The sequence below is a fragment of the Manis javanica genome, chromosome 11, assembly GCF_040802235.1.
Source record: "Manis javanica isolate MJ-LG chromosome 11, MJ_LKY, whole genome shotgun sequence".
Classification (NCBI taxonomy): Eukaryota; Metazoa; Chordata; class Mammalia; order Pholidota; family Manidae; genus Manis; species Manis javanica.
The window spans coordinates 38,673,692-38,696,032 of NC_133166.1; the positions used below are offsets into that span (position 1 = coordinate 38,673,692).

At 36.9% G+C, this 22,341-nt stretch overlaps 1 protein-coding gene across 1 annotated transcript in view; it reads right to left on the reverse strand.

Moving 5' to 3' along the window:
* Positions 1–22,341, reverse strand: part of TSG101 (tumor susceptibility 101) — a 59,873-nt gene that overhangs the window by 18,338 nt on the left and 19,194 nt on the right. Inside the window, exons 5-7 of the mRNA XM_037026935.2 lie at positions 11,287–11,413; positions 7,810–7,876; positions 2,523–2,614 (exon numbers count right to left, since the gene is read on the reverse strand). Of these exons, the coding sequence (XP_036882830.1) occupies positions 2,523–2,614; positions 7,810–7,876; positions 11,287–11,413 (286 nt within the window). The remainder of the gene's footprint in view (positions 1–2,522; positions 2,615–7,809; positions 7,877–11,286; positions 11,414–22,341) is intronic.

Sequence of the window (22,341 nt, forward strand, 5' to 3'; positions counted from 1 at the left end):
AAAAAAAATCAAGTAGGCAAGCAACGAAGGGGAGAAAAACAATATACATTAAAGGATATCCTAGATTATCAGAAAATGTTAACTTGTTTCTAGCCTAAGAAAGTACTCTTAAAAATAATACAATATATAACTGCTCTGATAGATAACCTGTTCTAAAAATATAAACATTAAGATTCGATTTTAAATATACCATTTTCCTCCTGTTTTTTGCATATATGGAAAGAATCTATTCTAAACTGTAAAATGCTTTGTACCTATTATATTGAAATGTGTTAATATATAGACCTTTAGAAACTGTTCTTAACAAATCAGTGGGGTTATACTATCATCTCAGTGAACAACAGAATGACAAATAGCACTATTCCTGTTTTACTGATGATGCCTGAACAAAAATGGGGAGCTCAAAAAGACTGAGTGTGCTGTGCTTATGGTAACTCAAATGATTTAAACTGTATTACAGAAAAAGAGCTACATTATATAAGGATGAGAACATTTTAATAAATCAAAACCATGCCAAGTAGAACCTCAATAATTAGAATGTGTCAATGACAAAAACAACAAAGAAAAAATTTTAGGGGAGGTATTTACATCAGATCTCAGGATAGTTACAATTTATCAGAAAATACAATGGAAAAATAAGCTTCACAAGATCCTACATTCATTCAGGTTCTCTGCAAAATTATTTACTGACAAACTTCCATACAGCAAGCACTGTTCTGGCTGTTAGGAGGGTGCTTTTGTGTGGGAGGGTTGAAGGTGGTGGTAGCTGATTTGTCAGGATAGGTGTGATTGTTCCATCAAAGGAAACAAGTAGTGGATAAATCCTAAGACAGAAAAGTAATAGGAGATCAAGTCAGAGAAGTAATGCAGAGAGGAAAGCAGGATCACATAGGGCCTTCTACACCCAAGAGCTCTGAACTGAACTCAGTGAAATATGGAAATGTGCAGAACAGTCACATTACTTATGTACTTTTTAGTAGGATCACTCTGGCTTCTGTGTTAAAAACAGAGAGGTATCGGGGGCAAGGATAGACGCAGAGAAACCTTTTAGGAGGTTGTTGAAGTAAATTAGATGAGAAATATTGGTAACTTGGACCGGCCCTGGATCTGATCAGATTCTAGCTATTTTGAAGACAACAGGTTCCTGTTAAGGAATCAAAGACAACATCAAAGTCAGTAGTTAGTTAACTACTGAGTAGTTAGCAGTAGAGATGAAGAAACTGTGTAGAAAAATTCAGAGTTTAAAATTGGTCTTGAGTTTGAGATGCCTACTAAAATGGGCAAATGGAGATACTGAGAAGGCAGCTGGATATAAGAACCTGGAATTCAGGAGAGGAGTGTAGGTGGGAAACAGAAATTTGGACCATAGAGATGGTATTTAAACCTATGAGACTGGTGGAGATCACCAGGAAAGTGAGTATGAATGTCAAAAACTAAGCCAGTGGGCACTCCAACACTGAGAAAAGGAGGGGCCTGTAAAGGAGACTGAGCATGAGGAAAGCCACTGAGTGTGGGGTCTGGAAAATGAGAGGAAAACATATCAAGGAGAGAATAACCAACTGTGTCAGATGCTGCTGACAGGCCACCTAAATGGGGAATAGTAACTGGCCACTGAATTTAACTTCGTAAGTCATTGGTGGCCTTGACAGAAGCAGTTTTGGTGGGACAGTACGAGGGAAATCCCAAATAGAGGGGACTGAAAAGGGATTAAAGATAATGGGTATAAGGAATTGTTTCAGGGAGTTTTGCTGCAAACCGGAATGAAGAAATGGATAGTGGTAGGAAAGTAGAACTCAGAGAAGGACTTTTAAAGGTTATTTGAGGGCATTTTTGTGTGATCAAAGCAATCCGTCAAAGAAAATAAACTGCTGATGAGAAGGAAGAACTGAAATGATATGCTCCTGAGTAAGTTAGAGGGTAAGATGTAGTAGACAGAGGAACAACAGATAACTGATCTGTGGTGACAGGGAGGAGGCAGATATAATGGTAAGGGTGATAGAAGATAAGACACATAGAAAGGCAGAAATCTAGAGAGACTTTCATATCGCTTTACTTTTCTCAGTTGAAGAAAACCGTATTTCAGGTGAGTTGAATAAGGAGCACAAAAAAGCAAGAACTACTGGTTCATAATAATTTGTCTTAAATGACCCACTTGTATTACCCTATGGTGCTTTCTTCTTCTAGAGATGCTCATCTGTTTTTACATATAACCAGGTTAGGAAAACCTAATAGTTTTTTTTTCAACACATATAAGGTTCACCAGTAAAAATATGTGACACACATGAAAAAGTGATGAGTCAGTCAGATTTAATTTTTTTGCCTTGGTAGAAGGCTCATTTATATGATAATAAAATAAATCACTTATTTCAAGTTTTAGATTACAGGACACTGACCATTAAGTTCTTCCTCGAAGAAGGAAGAGTATTCTAACATTCAATATGTGAAGTGAAATGCTGCTCTTTTTACAACAGGAGAATCTGATTTTCCTTATGTGGAGAAATACAATTGTGAATGGGACTTACCAACAGTGGTCACAGGAGGCTGGGAAGGGTACTGGGAACTTGTTGTGGCAGGATATGGACCACCCGGTGGGTAAGGACAGCCTGGGTAACCACTAATGAAAAGAGAAAAAAAGATTAAATGTTAAGATGACCAGTGCTATGGTATCTTTAAGAACCCCTTTCAGGAAGTTAAGTTTGACATGTTGTTTTTTTACTAGTTAATTGACTTTACAGTTTTAGAGCTGTAGGTGTTTATTCAAGTGAAGTTTTATAGAAAGTCCATTAATGACACCAGATTTATTCTTAGAGTAAATTATTAAAACACTCCTGATTTAAATTAAAACCACAATGAGATATCACCCCACATCAGTTAGGATGGCCAACATCCAAAAGACAAACAACAACAAATGTTGGCGAGGATGTGGAGAAAGGGGAACCCTCCTACACTGCTGGTGGGAATGTAAACTAGTTCAACCATGTGGAAAGCAGTATGGAGGTTCCTCAAAAAACTCAAAATAGAAATACCACTTCAGTCAGGAATTCCACTCCTAGGAATTTACCCTAGGAATGCAGGAGCCCAGTTTGAAAAAAGACATATGCACCCCTATGTTTATCGCAGCACTATTTACAATAGCCAAGAAATGGAAGCAACCTAAGTGTCCATCAGTAGATGAATGGATAAAGAAGATGTTGTACATATACACAATGGAATATTATTCAGCCATAAGAAGAAAATAAATCCTACCATTTGCAACAACATGGATGGATCTAGAGAGTATTATGCTCAGTGAAATAAGCCAGGCAGAGAAAGACAAGTACCAAATGATTTCACTTATCTGTGGCATATAAGTACAAAGAAAATCTGAAGGAACAAAACAGCAGCTCAATCACAGAACCCAAGAATGGACTAACAGTTACCAAAGGGAAAGGGACTAGGGAGGGTGGGTGGGAAGGGAAGGGTAAGGGGGAAAATGGGGCATTATGATTAGCACACATAATGTAGAGGGGGGGAGACATGGGAAAGGCAGTATACACACAGAAGACAAGTAATGATTCTATAGGATCTTACTACGCTGATGGACAGTGACTGTAATGGGGTATGTGGGGGGGGACTTGATAATGGGGCCAGTCTAGTAACCATAATGTTGTTCAAGTAATTGTACATTAATGATATCAAAATAAAAAAAAACAAAAACAAAACACACCTGCTTTGTCCTGGTTAGTTGAGGGTCACCTTCATAAGCAACAGAAAGGAACTAGAGTATTTCTAAGGGCAGTTAAATAGTATTTGAACTGGAAGCAACAAATATTTTGTGACAGAATGTTTACCTTCTGATTTCCTAGCACATAGGGAAATGATACTATTTAATTTGACCTGCATTTCATTGATAACCTTTGCAAATATCTGCTCTGAAAATACTCCTTTTTAAGTAAAATTTTCAAAATTTCCTTCTTGCTGTATGGATGGTTTGTGTCATTCATGTATTCCTATCAGAGTCAGAAGAAACTTTCCTTAACAGTATTCTCTTTCAATCCCCTATCAAGCTATTTTATAAATATCATTTACAATATCCCTGACACATGGTCATCTTTTCTATTGAACACTAAACATAACTTCAATATAACTTTTAACTAATGGTCCTAAATTTGCATTCTGGAAGATCACTTGAATATTTGAAAACTTCTAACATTCTCCCCTCAGTCTTCTCTTCTTCAGGTGAAATATTTTTAATTCCCTCAATGATTCTTCACAGGACATGATTTTCATATCTAATCACTTTCCTCTGAATGCTCACTAGTTTGGCAATGTTACCCTTATAATTGAGAAGAAAAGTAAAACAGGATGATTACAGCCATCTGTTAGTTGGGCAATAAATCTTCATTAATCCTGTTTTAGCTACAACTGTCAGATCTATGAAGTTGGCAATTCCAATTAATGTATCTTCTAGAAGTTAATTACAATGACTGATTAAAAAGAGCCAGCCCAGACGCCCTGCTGCAAGCATTTTGAGTTCATAGTCAGTAATCCTTTTTCAGTGGTGTGAATGAATTCTATTTGTACTACCAGCTCACACTTTGTAACTTGCCCCAACAAAAACATTTTGTATATGACTTGAAGATTCAATGTAATCATGATACTCTGTAATGTATCAATTGGCTTGAAAGCAAAATTAAACACTTAAGCACTTTCATTCCTAGTGGATACATGAAGGCTACTGAACAGCTCTTCTGTTTCTATCTCTTTAGTAACCTACACTGTCATGTTGCAAGGAAACAATGTCAATCTGAACCTTCTTGAAAACTGAAATAAATTTTGCTTTCTTCTGGAGTTCTTTCCATTTGCATACCTTTTTCAAGACAATCTGTGATTGTGTTGCTGAATTTCTTAATAATCTGGTATAAAATTCTTCTAGGCTTTACAAATATTAATTTCAGAGAACTTCCTTTCTTTTTAGTTTGCTCACCCCTTCATGGTTATTCTCTATGTTCATGGTTCATAATTTTTTTAAGTAAAATATTAACTGAGTAGTACTATGTTCTTTGTACATTATTAAACAATTTTCCCTGTGTAGCATATCTTTTTCAAAGAGCCCTTTTTGAACTAAGTGTATTTCAAACATTTTCCAACACTCTCACGTTCCTTTTTCTTTATGTACCCCTTAAAAATTTACTATTTATTATATTTAAGGCACTGTTTCTAAGTGCTTGAGGTAGGAGCTAAACTGTGAATCCATATTTGCCTCAAGATGCTAATAATCCAAATAGAGCAAGATTCCTGTAAACAATCCTAATAGGATAAAGGAAATAAAAAATATTAAATGAAAGTTCAGGAGCTATCTAATGGAACATCAATGTCAGCCATGCTGGAGGGCTGCCCTATTCTTTTCTGAGATTTTTTTTCCCTTTGGCTTTCACACCTGCATACATAAAATAAGCAGGCTGTACTGGATAAATGGGAAGAAGTCTCCTTGGTTATGAAAGTTATGTTAGTAACTCTTCGCTGCTTCCGCACCTCTAAGTATCTAATTTTCTTCTTTAAGGTAATTCTCATAAGCCAGTTCCTTCACTTATGAAGCTCTCCAAAACAAATGCAACCTCTCCTTGAAAGCTTGGCTTATTTAACTCAGCACTTACCATTCTCTGTCTTTTCTTATATCAGGAACTGTTTTCTAATTAATCCACGCTTGCTAGTACACATATAAAAACTGGAGCCACCAGTCCTGACATACCTTTCAGCTTCCTTGCATACATGCTGCAGATGCTAAATTAAACTTTCAAAAGATCCTAAGGTTTGAAAGAGACCTCAGAGGTCATTTTGACCAACTTTCTATAGCAAGAATAAAGACTCTCATAATCGTTTTAAGAAAAAGATTCGTTAGTCACTGATTTATTCTCTTAAAAGAAAAAGAGGTTCTGAGGCTCTTCTGCCACTATCTTTCATACACAGCAAGATATAGAGAGCAATTTGAATACAGTTACCCTTAACTCACTAGCATGCTACATTGGGATAAAACTATTTCATGGGAAAAAAAAACATGAAGTTATTTGGAAAATAGCTGCCTCAAAAAGGAACTTAATAACCTCACAAAAGACACTTTTATGGTTACCTTAGTAACTGAATAAGACATTTTTGTCAATGTTTTTGGCCTTCATTTCTACCTACAAATTTCTTTGAAATGGCTTGTTCAGAAGTCCATTTCCTTATTGTACTTCAAACAACCATTCCCTATATGTCCAAAGTTCTTTCTTACTAGTAATTTTTAAAATAAAATTTTTTAATTAAGGTATTATTAATATACACTCTTATGAAGGTTTCACAATAAAAACAATGTGGTTACTACAATCACCCATATTATCAAGTTCCCCCATTCCCCACTGCAGTCATTGCCCAGCAGTGTAGTAAGATGACATACAGTCATTACTTGTCTTCTCTGTACTACACTATCTTCCCTATGATCCCCCCTACACACACCATGTGTACTAATCATACTCCTCAATCCTCTTCTCCCTCCCTCCCCAGCCCCTTCTCTATGGTAACTGCTAGTCCCTTTTGGAGTCTGTGAGTCTGTTGCTGTTTTGTTGCTTCAGTTTTGCTTCATTGTTATACTCTACAAATGAGGGAAATCATTTGGTACTTGTCTTTCTCTGCCTGGCTCATTTCACTCTTACTAGCAATTTAATTATAAAGGCTTGTAATCTCAAGGGTTCAGACAGGATTCCATTTCTAGAACTTTATCAGAAAATTATAGACCTCAAAAAATCTAAAACTTACGGCCTGCTTATATTATTACAATCTGGGGACTCTTTCTCTATTGTCCCTGATAGATGTTCATCTGGCTCTGCCTACCTTATCTAATGTGACAGATTACTAGTACTTCCTTATAAAGCTAGTCTCTGAAATTAAGAAAGGCCCAGAATAAGTTTGCTAAATTTAACTTATAAGATCCTGTATATTACTTATGTACATGCATATATTTAGTTACAGCAAGTGTTCAGGAAATCTGGCTGCATTTATCTGTGAAGGTTACATGAAGTAAGAAGAGTTAGCAGGGTTAAAAATTTCTTATTAATTGTTAGAGTACCTGGAACTCTCATGTAGGCACCAGCCTTGCATTTTAAGTAAGCCCAAAGACCACCTTTGGAAAGTGCTCCTAGATTACCACTGGAACAAGTACACATTTAAAATATGGGTTACTAATTATTTCTCATGAGTATTACTTATAGACTAATTTCTCTGTTAATTTAATTTACCTGTGTTATATTATTATCAAATGGATAATAAAAGTTGGTAGTACATGTAAGTCTATGTACTGAATGAATAAATATCATGGGGCTAAGACTGACCCCATCATAAGAACCATTAATTTGTTTTTGGTAATTTGCAGAAAAGGTAAGGTTTTTTTAAAGGTATTAAAATATTTTTCTCCTTGGCTGAACTCATTAGAATTAGTTTTCCATTAACTCTTCAGCTATCTATACCAGATATACAAAGTTCCTAAAAGGAACAAGGGGTTTAACCCTTACTTCAACCCTTGAAGTAGCAAGGATTTCACAATCCAAAATCAGTGGAGATCACTGTCATTACCCCACCCCTTTCCTCTCTGTAAACATAATGGAGGTACATTTCTCCAGAATGGAAAAACTCCTTTTAAATTCTGTATGTACCATAAAATTCTGATAAACCAGGTTTTGCTTTCCATTAAATTCCAATTAAATTTACTTTGATGCCACAGTTAGCACCCATTGTTTTCATTCTAGATCTAACAGAATTTCTAATACAATTATTAAAAGGACAATTTTTCATTACCTGGGATTAGGAGGGTATCCAGATGGGTATGCAGAGATTCCACTTGGCATGCCTGGCATGTAAGAAGCTGAAAATAATTAACATTTTAAAATAATATGCATAGTTCCATGATCACAGGTTATCAAAAAAGACACATATCACTGTCAAACCACAGCAAAGCATTTCATAAAGTTAAAGAATCCAAATCTCAGCACCAAAACAAACACTCCACCCACATTAGTTCTCTACTGCAAGCAGCAAATACCTTCAAAACACCTAACTCTCAAAACATTTAACATGAGTTGTAACACACATGACAAGGAATAACTGGCAAACAGATCAACCTGGTCAGCGTTAAAAGCTCTCAAGTAATCTATAACCTTCAACAGGAGCTGGTTCAATTCTGAATTTAGAGGAAGATAATTCTGCCCTCCTCTGTCCAAAGTCAGCTTCTTAGAAAGTGACCATCTTTTGACATTTCTTTTAAGACTATGTTGACTGACTAGCACTGCTAGTTGTTAGCTTGACTGAGGACTTTAAAAGACTTCAGAATTACTATGAGAAGTCATATACAAAACTTATGATCAGCTAGACTGCTTAAAAACAAAACAAAAACTTAGAAATATTAGGAAAAAAGGTTCAAATCTAGCAAGTTTAAAGAATGCTATATATTTAAAGAGAACACTAATGACATAGAGCTAGCCAGTGGTGCTGAGGGGCTAATCAACATAGAGGAAGAAAAAGAGAAGTTAATTTTGGCATTAACTGGAAATGATTTGTCTGAGAATCAGTTTATCCTCAGTGAAAATTTTCTCACTCATTAATCAGATCTCAATCTGATCAATAAATATTTTAGTGCCCTCTATGTGACAGGCACTGGAAATTTGATGAAAAAAAGAAAAGAAAAACAAAGAATTCCTGGCCTCAAGTTGCCTATATTCTAGTGGGGGAGATAAACAAGGAATAACAACAGAGAGTGTTAAGTGTTACGACGGGGCAAGTATAGTATGCCACATGTGGGATCATACAGGAGGCACTAACCTAACCCTAGGAAATGCGGATAAACAGAAGTGATCTAGTAGAAGAATAGTATATGAAGGCTTAAAGCCAAGAGAGGTAGAGACTTCAAGAAATGAACTTTTAGAGCACAGAATCCAAGTGGGTGGGAGAAATATGTTGGGGTCTGACTAAGGCCCTTAGAAGTCTTTATGAGCACTCCTGAGCCTACATCGCTAAGAACCAGTATTAGTTAGTCTTCTTGTTAGGATGAATCTATAGATGTCAAAGGTAAAATTTTTCCTAAGTATAATGAAGCTAGGATGATATTCATTGCTATTTCAGAAAGGAAACAACTTCCCAAAATGTTACAATTGCTAAATTCCACAAAACATTTTTTTTTCCCAAAGCAAAAGCACAGTTGATCTTTATGAACATCAAAAGATGAGGCCACTATTAAGTGTCAGCAATGTACATAGCCAATTACTACCTCCCTATGCTAGTTTCTCTTGTGAACATATAAACCACCACCTCACAGTTATAAGCAATTTCACCTTTCTAAGGTTCTGAAAGTTAATAATTCCATCAAAGCCTTCAAATTTTTATTTTGGGCAACAACAGTTATTTGGATACAAGGCTGGTATGGTCTTGATAATGAAGTGAAGATAATGGGGTAAAATAAATAATTTTAGAGCCAGAATAAATGGGATTCAAATAAATACACAACATATGGGGTTATTACAAGGATTAAATAAGAACGAATATGAAGTGTTTAGCTATGTCTCATAGTTATCACTCAATAAATGTTGACTACTACTGTTAGTTGTAAAAAACAAGGTTTTGCACAATGTTTTTCATGTGAGCCTTCATAAGACTGGTACCTTAATATATATATTAAAAAAAAGGTTTGGCCCAAACAATTTTTAATATGACTCATAGCTAGCTCGAAAGTCATCCTAAAACAGGAGATCAAAAATGTTTCAGTAATAATAGACGTATGTAATTTCTCACAACTTGTTTATTAAATATGTATCCAAATTTCTGAGCTACTCCTGTGTGTATGTGTGTAAAATGGAATTCAGACCTCCATTTCTTTACAGACACACCTAATAATAATGAATATTGCTTAAATGTATAAAAAGTATTAAAACCGGAATGGATGGAAAATAAACTGGCCTCTTTTAGTATAATTTACTTAACTCTGTATTGGTTAGTTTGACTTACAGTGAGTGAGTACAGAATGGAACTGCAATAGTGATCTCTTTAGTATGGTCTCTAGAATGCTGCACTTTCAATTTCAATATACAACTGGAAAAATTCAGGGAAAAAAAATATTACTTAGGAGACTGCCTAAATTTCTGAAAAGGTTATCTTTATCTTAAGTGGTCACTGCTCTAATATTTAAACAAATAAACATGAATGGCGAACAAGAAATATTTGGTATTTCAAATTTAAATGAGCAAGATTACCTAGTCTCAAGTACTAGAGTCAGTAGACTACATTAAGATGAAAACAAATTTCCGGTCCAAAAGAATCATTAGAATCTTTAATGAAACAGCTACAAAGTCCTAAAAACAAGATTGTCCGGGAAGGAAGGGGGAAAAAAAAAACAGGTGCAGGAGGTTCTTTTTGTTAGATTCCCATTTGCTTGTGAGTCAAAAATGCTCCTCAAAACAGAATGAATTACAAAGGAAGAAGATAGTTTTCAGCCAGAAAAAAGGAAAGCTCACATAATCTGATTTTTAGAATAAACACATTTGGTTAATTATAATCTTAAACAAAACTTATAAACAAACCAAAACAAAACCCACAGCTCAAAACACAATGAAATAAATACAGGTTTAATAAAGTCAAAACAAGTTAAGTACAACCAACTCTCAATTACCCAGGGTGATTGTAAAGTATCAGTAAGATTTATAATAACAATAATAATAACAGAGATGATGTATAACAACTATGGGCGAACTGGTACTGACTTTATGCCCCCACCCTTTTCACATAAGGTAAAATCATGAATTGGTTGTACTAAAGAGAAGAAAGCTGAGAGCTAGATGTCCAATTGTGTATACCCAGAATAGCTGTATGTGAATGATTTAATTGACTTTGTAATGAATTCTTATCTACAACACTGATCCTGTAGTTAAAAAGCAGTGGTCAGACTACCACTTTTCAAGTTCTATCTACTTCCAAACTTATCAAACAAGGCTATTCCATGGCATGCATAATGAAAAAAAAAATTCTAGCTCTGTTCCAGCATTCTTTCTCCCCTATTTAGGAATCCAGCACACTTATAGTTAGATTTCTACCCACAAACAAAAGCCCAAATGCCAGTCTTTGGTGGGAATCTGTACATGCAGATGTGGGGCCTCAGAATACATCCAAAAACTCCACTAACTTGATAAGCTAAAAAGCAAAATGAAGTCATTAAAAAATTTGTTTTTTACAAGGTTCTGTTTCCTTTTCTTTATACGAGTTTAAAAATCAAATTTTGATCCTACTTACTATTTGGTGGCCCTGTTGCCTGGTATGGTGGATAGGGTGCTGAAATAGTAGGACGAGAGAAAACCGGAGGTTCGTCTCCAAACACCACAATCATGACCTGGATAAGCCCCAACAAGTCTGACTGTGGCTAAAAATGGAAAACAAATTTAACTCAGCTACAAATTTACTTTTTAGCAAAAAGGAAAAGTTTGGCCACTTCTCGTTAGTTTTCAACTCAGCTTGGTAATTATCTTTGTAGGATTCCAAACATGAAAATTCCATTTAGTTAATTAATAAAGCTTGGCAACTACTATTTTCTAAACAGTTATAAATAAGTAATAGTTAATAGTTAATAGATAATATCTATTTAGAACTAATACTATAAATATAGATCTATATCATATCTATAATATCTATACATATCTCTCTTGCATCTACAATCTAATATAGAGAGTTCTAAGTAGATAATCCACTGACCACTAAATACAATGGATTTGCCTATTCTGGACATTTCATATAAATTGAATCATACAACATGTGATCTTTTGTGTCTAGCTTCTTTCACTTCACACAATGCTCAAGGTTTATGAATGTTGTAGTGGGAATCAATCTTATATTCATGCATTCTTATAACCATAATTTTGTCAAGACAAGTTAATTATTCATCACACCATCCCTTTCATATTAAATTCTTTGAAGGAAGGATAATTAATCTAATCTTTAATACTTAGAGACCTATTATAAAGCAATAGGTTATGAATTCAAACTAATTCAGAATGACTAGTGACTAATTCAGAATGATACAGGTTATGAAATAGTAGCAAGAACATTACAGCACTTTAGATCAAATACTGAACTAGATAATACCTTTATAAAATTACTTTCCAACTGAAAACCCTGCAAACAATAAGGGGAAAACTCTGTTCTTTAGCCCTTTTTACTGGTCTGCTTTTCCAGAAAGCAATAAAAGTCAGTATATATTACATTCCAAGCAGTATATATACATGTTCAGAACTAGAATTGATGAGCAATTTAATTAGTAAGATCATGACAACATAAATGACAACAGCCCTAGTTTACACTCCGTGTCATGCTGCTAAATTACTGCAACAGCTTCCTATGCAACTTCCAGTTCTACTTATTTATTGCTGAGTTTTATATAAAAGTTCATGCTTCCCCTTCCAGAATACAGAGTTGCTTTTGAGAATGAGCTGTTGAGGCAGCCCTCCTTGCAACTAGTATTAACCAATGGACCATAAGCAGAAGTGATTTAACTTCCAGGCCAAAGTAGGTAAGAAGGGAGGTACTCCTTTACCACTCTCTGTGCTCATCTTCTTTGATGCAGAGGACTCCAAGTCCTGGGAGATGGGGGCACCACAAACTGGAAAGAGCCCCAGTCCCTGAAGCACCAGGTGGAAGAAAGCTGCCTGCCAAGGAGGAACACTCCCAGCAGACTGTTACTGTAGGCACGAAATTTCTAAAGTGTTAAGCCTCTAGCATTTCGGGGTTTATGTTTTAGAGCAACTAGTGATTATTAGTTAGAGAACTAATTTATGTTATTATCTAGTACACTTCAGACATCATACCTAATACTGAAAATCATTGCTTTTAATACCCTACTCTTGTTCAAAAACCTAAGATGACTCCCAACTGCTTATTAAAGGACAAAATCCTTGGCTAACAATCATGATCAGCCAGTGGCATAGCTTCCAATACCATACAAAGTTACACAAATATATAAAACATGTAACTTTAAAGAGTTAACAATAAAGTGGAAACTCCTGACTGTACTGTCTTCCATCTACTCTAGAGGCAACCACTACTGACTTACTGGATAATTATTCTTTTGCTTTACTTTAAACATACTACCCAGTGAATGATGTCCTAAACAGTATGTTTAATTTTGCCCATTTTTGAACTTCATATGAATTAAACTGAACCCTGTATTCTACTGAGACTTTTCTTTTGTTTAGCAACATTTGCAAGATATATTCCTGTTAAAGAGCATAGCAATAAATACATGTCCACTGTTGTATGTTGTTCCACTAAAAGAACATATGAAAACTTCTTTATTTTCCTATTGTGAGTAGTCATCTGGATGGTATCCAGTCTTTGGCTATTCATGCTGCCATGAACATTTTTGTTATGTTACCTAGTATTTATGTGCAAACATTACTCTTGCGCAGTGTTTCTCAACTGAGGTAATACTTTTGCCTGTAGCAGATATTTAAAAGTGTTTAGAGACATTTTTGCTTGTCACAACTGGGTGAGTCTTGTGGGTAAAGGCTGGAGGTTCTATATCCTACAATGGACAGGACAGCCCCACTACAATAAAGTATTATCTGACCCACAATATCAGTAGTGCTGAGGTCGGTACCAAGGAGTAGAACTGATGGGTCAGAGGGCATGTGCACTCTCAACTTTATAGATAATGCCAAACTAGTTTCCAAAGGAGGGCCAGTTTGACTCCCACCAGGAGTGTCTAAGTGTTCCCTTTGCTCTACATCCTTACTAACCCTTAGCATTGTCAACCAGGAGCACCAATTTGGTGGGTATTTCATTATAGCTTTAACATACATTGCCCTCACTACTAAGGGCTAAATAGCTTTCCATGTTCTAATACTGGCCATTAGAATTTCTCTTTTGTGTAGTACTTATTCAAGAGTTCATCTATTTTCTATTGTGTTTCTTTCATTAGTGACTCCCAAAAGTTGTTTTTATATTCTGGATATTTTTCAGTGAGTGATAAGTATTACAAATTTACAAATTTATTCTCCCAGTTTGTGGTTAGTCTTTTCACACTTTAAAATGTGTCTGTGATGTATAGAAGTTCTTAATTTGTATAAATTCAAGGTAAAATTTATTAGTCTTTCATAGTAAATGTTTTGTGCCTTAAAAGAAACCTCACTTATTGCAAAATCATGAAGGCAGTCTCCTATTGTCTGAAGTCTTATCTTTTTGCCTTTTATACTGTAGCCAGAATAGATTTTTATGTATTATACACATAGGAATCCAACTGTCTCAACTCTGTTATTAAAAAGTTCATCTTATTGGGGGGCAGAGCCAAGATGGCAGCGTAAGTAGAGCAGTGGAAATCTCCTCCAAAAACCACATATACCTATGAAAATATAACAAAGACAACTCTTCCTAGCAGAGGACACAGGACAACATCCAGACCACATCCACACCTGCGAGAACCCAACATCTCGCAAAGGGGGTAAGATACAAGCCCCGGCCCGGCGGGACCCGAGTGCCCCTCCCCCCAGCTCCCGGCAGGAGGAGAGGAGTCTGAGCAGGAGGGAGAGGGAGCCCAGGACGGCTGAACACCCAGCCCCAGCCATCCGGACCAGAGCACAGACACAGTGCATGCACGGGGCCCTGGATATTAGGGAAACACGGCAGCAAGACGGGTGAGCGGGTACTGGAGGCCAGCACCGGAGGACAAAAGAAAAGCGAGCGGCCATCTTTTTTGTTGTTGTTGTTGTTTTGTTGTGATGAGTGCTTTTTGGAAGTCTTAAATGGACAGGGACCCCAATACTAGGGAAACAGAGCAGCAAGACTGGCGAGCGAATATTGGAGAACAGAAGAAAAGTGAGCGGAGACTTTTTTGTTGTTATTGTTGTTGTTGTTTTGTTGTGGCGAGTGCTTTTTGGAAGTCTTAAAGGGCCAGGGACTCCAATACTAGGAAACAGGGCAGCAAGACCAGTGAGCAGGTGCCTGAGGCGGGCGCCGGAGAATAAAGAAAAACGAGTGGCCATTTATTTTATTTTTATTTTTATTTCATTTGGTCGGTGTTTTGTTTAGGCGGGTGCTTTTTGGAAGTCTTAAAGGGGCAGGACGGGACACTTAGTCCAGAGGTAGGGAATCCAGGGATCTCTGGGCACTCTAATCCCTTGGGCTGCAGGGAGCACGGAGGCCCGTTACGGAGATAAATAGCCTCCCGGCCGCTCCCCCTCCAACGCAACTCCACCACTTTGGAGCAGCAGCCTGAGCCAGGCTACGCACACAGCAACAGCGGAGATAAACTCCATAGCAGCCAGGAAGGAAGCAGAAGCCCTGTCTGCATGCAGCTATACCCAGCACAACTCACTAGAAGTCGCTATTCTCCCAGGAGAGGAAGGCGACAAACCAACAAAAAGGGAAGTTCTTCCAACTGTCACTCGTCCCAGCTCTGCAAACTATTCCTATCTTTGAAAAGACAAAATTACAGTCAAACCAAGATCACAGAGACACCAGAGAAGGAGACAGACCTAACCAGTCTTCCTGACAAAGAATTCAAAATGAAAATCAAAACATGCTGACAGAGATGCAGAGAAATATACAAGAGAAATGGGATGAAGTCCGGAGGGAGATCACAGATGCCAGAAAGGAGTTTACAGAAATGAAAAACTCTGGAAGGATTTATAAGCAGAATGGATAAGATGCAAGAGGCCATTGATGGAACTGAAACCAGAGACAGGAACGCACTGAAGCTGACATAGAGATAAAAGGATCTCAAGGAATGAAACAATATTAACGGAACTGTGTGACCAATCTAAAAGAAACAATATCCGTATTACAGGGGTACCAGAAGAAGAGAGAGGAAAAGGGATGGAAAGTATATTGGAAGAAATAATTGCTGAAAACTTCCCCAAACTGGGGGAGGAAATAATCGAACAGACCACGGAAATACACAGAACCCCCAACAGAAAGGATGTAAGGAGGACAATACCAAGACACATAATAATTAAAATGGCAAAGATCAAGGACAAGGAAAGAGTTTTAAAGGCAGCTAGAGAGAAAAAGGTCACCTATAAAGGAAAACCCATCAGGCTATCATCAGACTTCTCGACAGAAACCCTACAGGCCAGAAGAGAATGGCATGATATATTTAATACAATGAAACAGAAGGGCCTTGAACCAAGGATACTGTATCCAGCACGACTATCATTTAAATATGATGGCGGGATTAAACAATTCCCAGACAAGCAAAAGCTGAGGAAATTTGCTTCCCACAAACCACCTCTACAGGGCATCTTACAGGGACTGCTCTAGATGGGAGCACTCCTAGAAAGAGCACAGAACAAAACACCCAACATATGAAGAATGGAGGAGGAATAAGAATGGAGAGAAGAAAAGAATCTCCAGACAGTGTATATAACAGCGCAATAAGCAAGCCAAGTTAGGCAGTAAGATACTAAAGAGGCTAACCTTGGACCTTTGGTAACCACGAATTTAAAGCCTGCAATGGCAATAAGTAAATATCTTTCAATAGTCACCCTAAATGTAAATGGACTGAATGTACCAATCAAAAGACACACAGTAATAGAATGGATAAAAAAGCAAGACCCATTTATATGCTGCTGACAAGAAACTCACCTCGAACTCAAAGACATGTACAGACTAAAATCAAGGGATGGAAAAACATATTTCAGGCAAACAACAGCGAGAAGAAAGCAGGGGTTGCAGTACTAATATCAGACAAAACAGACTTCAAAACAAAGAAAGTAACAAGAGATAAAGAAGGACACTACATAATTATAAAGGGCTCAGTCCAACAACAGGATATAACCATTCTAAATATATATGCACCCAACACAGGAGCACCAGGATATGTGAAACAAATACTAACAGAACTAAAGGCGGAAATAGAATGCAATGCATTCATTTTAGGAGACTTCAACACACCACTCACCCCTAAGGACAGATCCACTGGGCAGAAAATAAGTAAGGACACAGAGGCACTGAACAACACACTAGAAGAGATGGACCTAATAGACATCTACAGAACTCTACATCCAAAAGCAACAGGATATACATTCTTCTCAAGTGCACATGGAACATTCTCCAGAATAGACCACATACTAGCTCACAAAAAGAGCCTCAGCAAAATCCAAACTACTGAAATTCTACCAAACAATTTTTCAGACCAAAAAGGTATAAAAGTAGAAATGAATTCTACAAAGAAAACAAAAAGGCTCACAAACACATGGAGGCTTAACAACATGCTCCTAAATAATCAATGGATCAACGAACAAATTAAAATAGAGATCAAGGAATATATAGAAACAAATGACAACAACAACACAAAGCCCCAACTTGTGGGACGCAGCGAAAGCACTCCTAAGAGGAAAGTATATAGCGATCCAAGCACAATTTAAGAAGGAAGAAAAATCCCAAATGAGTAGTCTAACATCACAACTATCGAAATTGGAAAAAGAAGAACAAATGAGGCCTAAAGTCAGCAGAAGGAGGGACATAATAAAGATCAGAGAAGAAATAAACAAAATTGAGAAGAATAAAACAATAGCAAAAATCAACGAAACCAAGAGCTGGTTCTTTGAGAAGATAAACAAAATATATAAGCCTCTAGCCAAACTTAAGAGAAAAAGAGAGTCAACACAAATCAACATAATCAGAAATGAGAATGGAAAAATCACGACAGACTGCACAGAAATACAAAGAATTATTAAAGACTACTATGAAAACCTATATGCCAACAAGCTGGAAAACCTAGAAGAAATGGACAACTTCCTAGAAAAATACAACCTTCCAAGACTGACCAAGGAAGAAACACAAAAGTTAAGCAAACCAATTGCGAGCAAAGAAATTGAAATGGTAATCAAAAACCTACACAAGAACAAAACACCCGGGCCAGACGGATTTACCTCGGAATTTTATCAGACACACAGAGAAGACATAATACCCATTCTCCTTAAAGTTTTCCAAAAAACAGAAGTGGAAGGAAAACTCCCAAACTCATTCTATGAAGCGAACATCACCCTAATACCAAAACCAGGCAAAGACCCCACAAAAAAAAGAAAATTACAAACCAATATCCCTGATGAATGTAGATGCAAAAATACTTAATAAAATATTAGCAAACCGAATTCAAAAGTATATCAAAATGATCATACACCATGACCAAGTGGGATTCATCCCAGCAATGCAAGGATGGTACAACATTCGAAAATCCATCAATATCATCCACGACATCAACAAAAAGAAAGACAAAAACCACATGGTCATCTCCATAGATGCTGAAAAAAGCATTTGACAAAATTCAACATACATTCATGATAAAAACTCTTAGCAAAATGGGAATAGAGGGCAAGTACCTCAACATAATAAAGGCCATATATGATAAACCCACAACCAACATTATACTGAACAGCAAGAGGCTGAAAGCTTTTCCTCTGAGATTGGGAACTAGACAGGGATGCCCACTCTCCCCACTGCTATTTAATATAGTACTGGAGTTCCTAGCCACGGCAATCAGACAAAACAAAGAAATACAAGGAATCCAGATTGGTAAAGAAGAAGTTAAACTGTCGCTATTTGCAGATGACATGATACTGTACATAAAAAATCCTAAAGACTACACTCCAAAACTACTAGAACTTATATCGGAATACAGCAAAGTTGCAGGATACAAAATTAACACACAGAAATCTGTGGCATTCCTATACACTAACAATGAACCAACAGAAAGAGAAATCACGAAAACAATTCCATTCACAATTGCATAAAAAAGAATAAAATACTTAGGAATAAACCTTACCAAGGAAGTGAAAGACCTATACCGTGAAAACTATAAGACACTCAGAAATTAAAGAGGACACTAACAAATGGAAACTCATCCCATGCTCTTGGCTAGGAAGAATTAATATCATCAAAATGGCCATCCTTCCCAAAGCAATATACAGATTTGATGCAATCCCTATCAAATTACCAGCAACATTCTTCAATGAACTGGAAGAAATAGTTCAAAAATTCCTATGGAAACACCAAAGACCCCAAATAGCCAAAGCAATCCTGAGAAGGAAGAATAAAGTGGGGGAGATCTCACTCCCCAACTTCAAGCTCTACTATAAAGCCACAGTAATCAAGACAGTTTGGTATTGGCACAAGAACAGAGCCACAGACCAGTGGAACAGAATAGAGACTCCAGATATTAACCCAAACATTTATGGTCAATTAATATACGATAAAGGAGCCATGGACATACAATGGGGAAATGACAGTCTCTTCAACAGATGGTACTGCAAAACTGGACAGCTACATGTAAGAGAATGAAACTGGATCACTGTCTAACCTCATACACAAAAGTAAATTCGAAATGGATCAAAGACCTGAATGTAAGTCATGAAACCATAAAACTCTTAGAAAAAAACACAGGCAAAAATCTCTTGGGCATAAACATGAGCGACTTCTTCATGAACATATCTCCCCGGGCAAGGGAAACAAAAGCAACAATGAACAAGTGGGACTATATCAAGCTGAAAAGCATCTGTACAGCAAAAGACACCATCAATAGAACAAAAAGGAACCCTACAGTATGGGAGAATATATTTGTAAATGACAGATCCGATAATGGGTTGACATCCAAAATACATAAAGAGCTCACATGCCTCAACAAACAAAAATCAAAGAATCCAATTAAAAAATGGGCACAGTAACTGAACAGTTCTCCAAAGAAGAAATTCAGATGGCCAACAGACACATGAAAAGATACTCCACATCACTAATTATCAGAGAAATGCAAATTAAAACTACAATGAGGTATCACCTCACACCAGTAAGGATGGCTGCCATCCAAAAGACAAACAACAACAAATGTTGGTGACGCTGTGGAGAAAGGGGAACCCTCCTACACTGCTGGTGGGAATGTAAATTAGTTCAACCACTGTGAAAAGCAGTATGAAGGTTCATCAAAATGCTCAAAACAGACTTACCAACCATTTGACCCAGGAATTCCACTCCTAGGAATTTACCCTAAAAACGCAGCAATCAAGTTTGAGAAAGACAGATGCACCCCTATGTTTATCACAGCACTATTTACAATAGCCAAGAATTGGAAGCAACCTAAATGTCCATCGGTAGATGAATGGATAAAGAAGATGTGGTACATATACACAATGGAATACTACTCAGCCATAAGAAGAGGGAAAATCCTACCATTTGCAGCAACATGGATGGAGCTGGAGGGTATTATGCTCAGTGAAATAAGCCAAGCGGAGAAAGAGAAATACCAAATGATTTCACTCATCTGTGGAGTATAAGAACAAAGGAAAAACTGAAGGAACAATACAGCAGCAGAATCACAGAACCCAAGAATGGACTAACAGGTACCAAAGGGAAAGGGACTGGGGAGGATGGGTGGGTAGGGAGGGATGGGGGGGAAGAAGAAGGGGGGTATTAAGATTAGCATGCATGTGGGGGGAGGGAGAAAGGGGAGGGCTGTACAACACAGAGAAGACAAGTAGTGATTCTACAACATTTTGCTATGCTGATGGACAGTGACTGTAAAGTGGTTTATAGGGGGACCTGATATAGGGGAGAGCCTAGTAAATATAATATTCTTCATGGAAGTGTAGATTAATGATAACAAAAAAAAAAAAAGAAAAAAAAAGAAAGAAAAGGGGGATTACTCCCTGACAGGATAAAACTAACTGTAAATCAACGATTAATGCATACTTTAAATATCCTTAATTTTGATCACTTAAAGGGTGTCAGATGATCGATCGGCTATGGAAGTACATTTTTCTGATAATACTCCTTTCTCTTAAAAAAAAAAAAAAAAAAGCAGTTCCTGTGTGGTGACCTCCAATGAGTTCTACATAATGGTATAAAGGGCACATATCAAAGTGTGGACAAAGGGTTTGTTTGTGTTTATACAGAGGATCAAAGCCTAATTTGGCTACCCAGAAAATGAACTAAGATACGATATGAAGAAAAACTTCCAACATCAGCACTCTCTGGAAGAGTCACACCATAAGATGATCACCAAAAAACCTCAACAAAGATCCTGGCGCTGTTGAAGTTGTAGCTGCATTCATTCCACCGGTTCCTGGACTTGCCATTGGAATGAAGAAGGAGATATCTAAGCTGGCCTGTGCTTTCAGTAAAACAACAAATTTGACTGGATCTATAACGGTTGGAACTCAACCAAGAATTAGGAGAAGTGCAAGTTGTAGCGCTCCAAAATCTTATGACCACAGATTATCTACTGTTAAAAGAACATATGGGATATGAACAGTTCCCAAGAATGGGTTGTTTTAATTTGTCTGATTTCTCTCAGACTGTTCAAGTACAGTTGGACAATATCCATGATTTCATAGACAAATTCTCACAAATGCCTAGGGTGCCTAACTGGTTTTCTTGGCTTCACTGGAGATGACTGGTAATTATAGATCTGCTTTGGTTATGTAACTGTATTCCTATTATGTTAATGTGTGCGTGCAATTTAATTAGTAGTTTAAAACCTATACATGCTTAAGTTACTCTACAAGAAGATATGTCAAAGAAATAATCAATCTTCCAATGTTTTCTTCCGTCTGCTACCTCTATAGCTTTTCTTCTTCCTTCCTAATTACAACCCTTAAATAGAATTCATGCCTCATATCGAATTTACCGAGTATCATAATTCCTCCAAATGGTAAAGATACCTCAAAACAAATGCTGAGCATAGAAGCCACAGGGCATAAATCTGCAAAGAAGTAAAATGCTAACCTTTTCAAACAATATGGTTTCTCTCTCACTTACCAACTTTACATTTCCCTGTATGGCCCCGGAAGATGACTGGTTAGCCAGAGACGGGTAAGATTCCTCAAGGGAGGAACAACCTAAGACAGGCACAGTCGCAGGGGGGCCATCAGGTGAGAAATTGGGGATCAACAGAGGTGAGGCTTAGAACCTCACCCCCCGTTTTGAGAGAAATCTTCTGCATCCGTGGATGTTTTATTGCCCTTGTCTAGCTTGGATTAACACATAGTCTACAGGCACACACTTGATCATCTACATTTGCTCTCTTACAACACTAAACTATGTTTTCTACCTTTATCTTGCATCTACCTACCACTTCAACATTTTATTAAAAATAATAATAATAATAATAATAATAATAAAGGGAGAAATGTGGGTTTCACATATAAATCAAGTATAAAAATCAAATGAATATTCACATTTGACCTGATTGTTTATAGTTCATAATACGTGATCAAAACTGAAAGTTTTTGTGATGACTGCCCTTGTACTGTTCACCATGTAGGAACTTATTAACTGTGTAAGAATTTGTTCACCATGTAAGAACTTGTT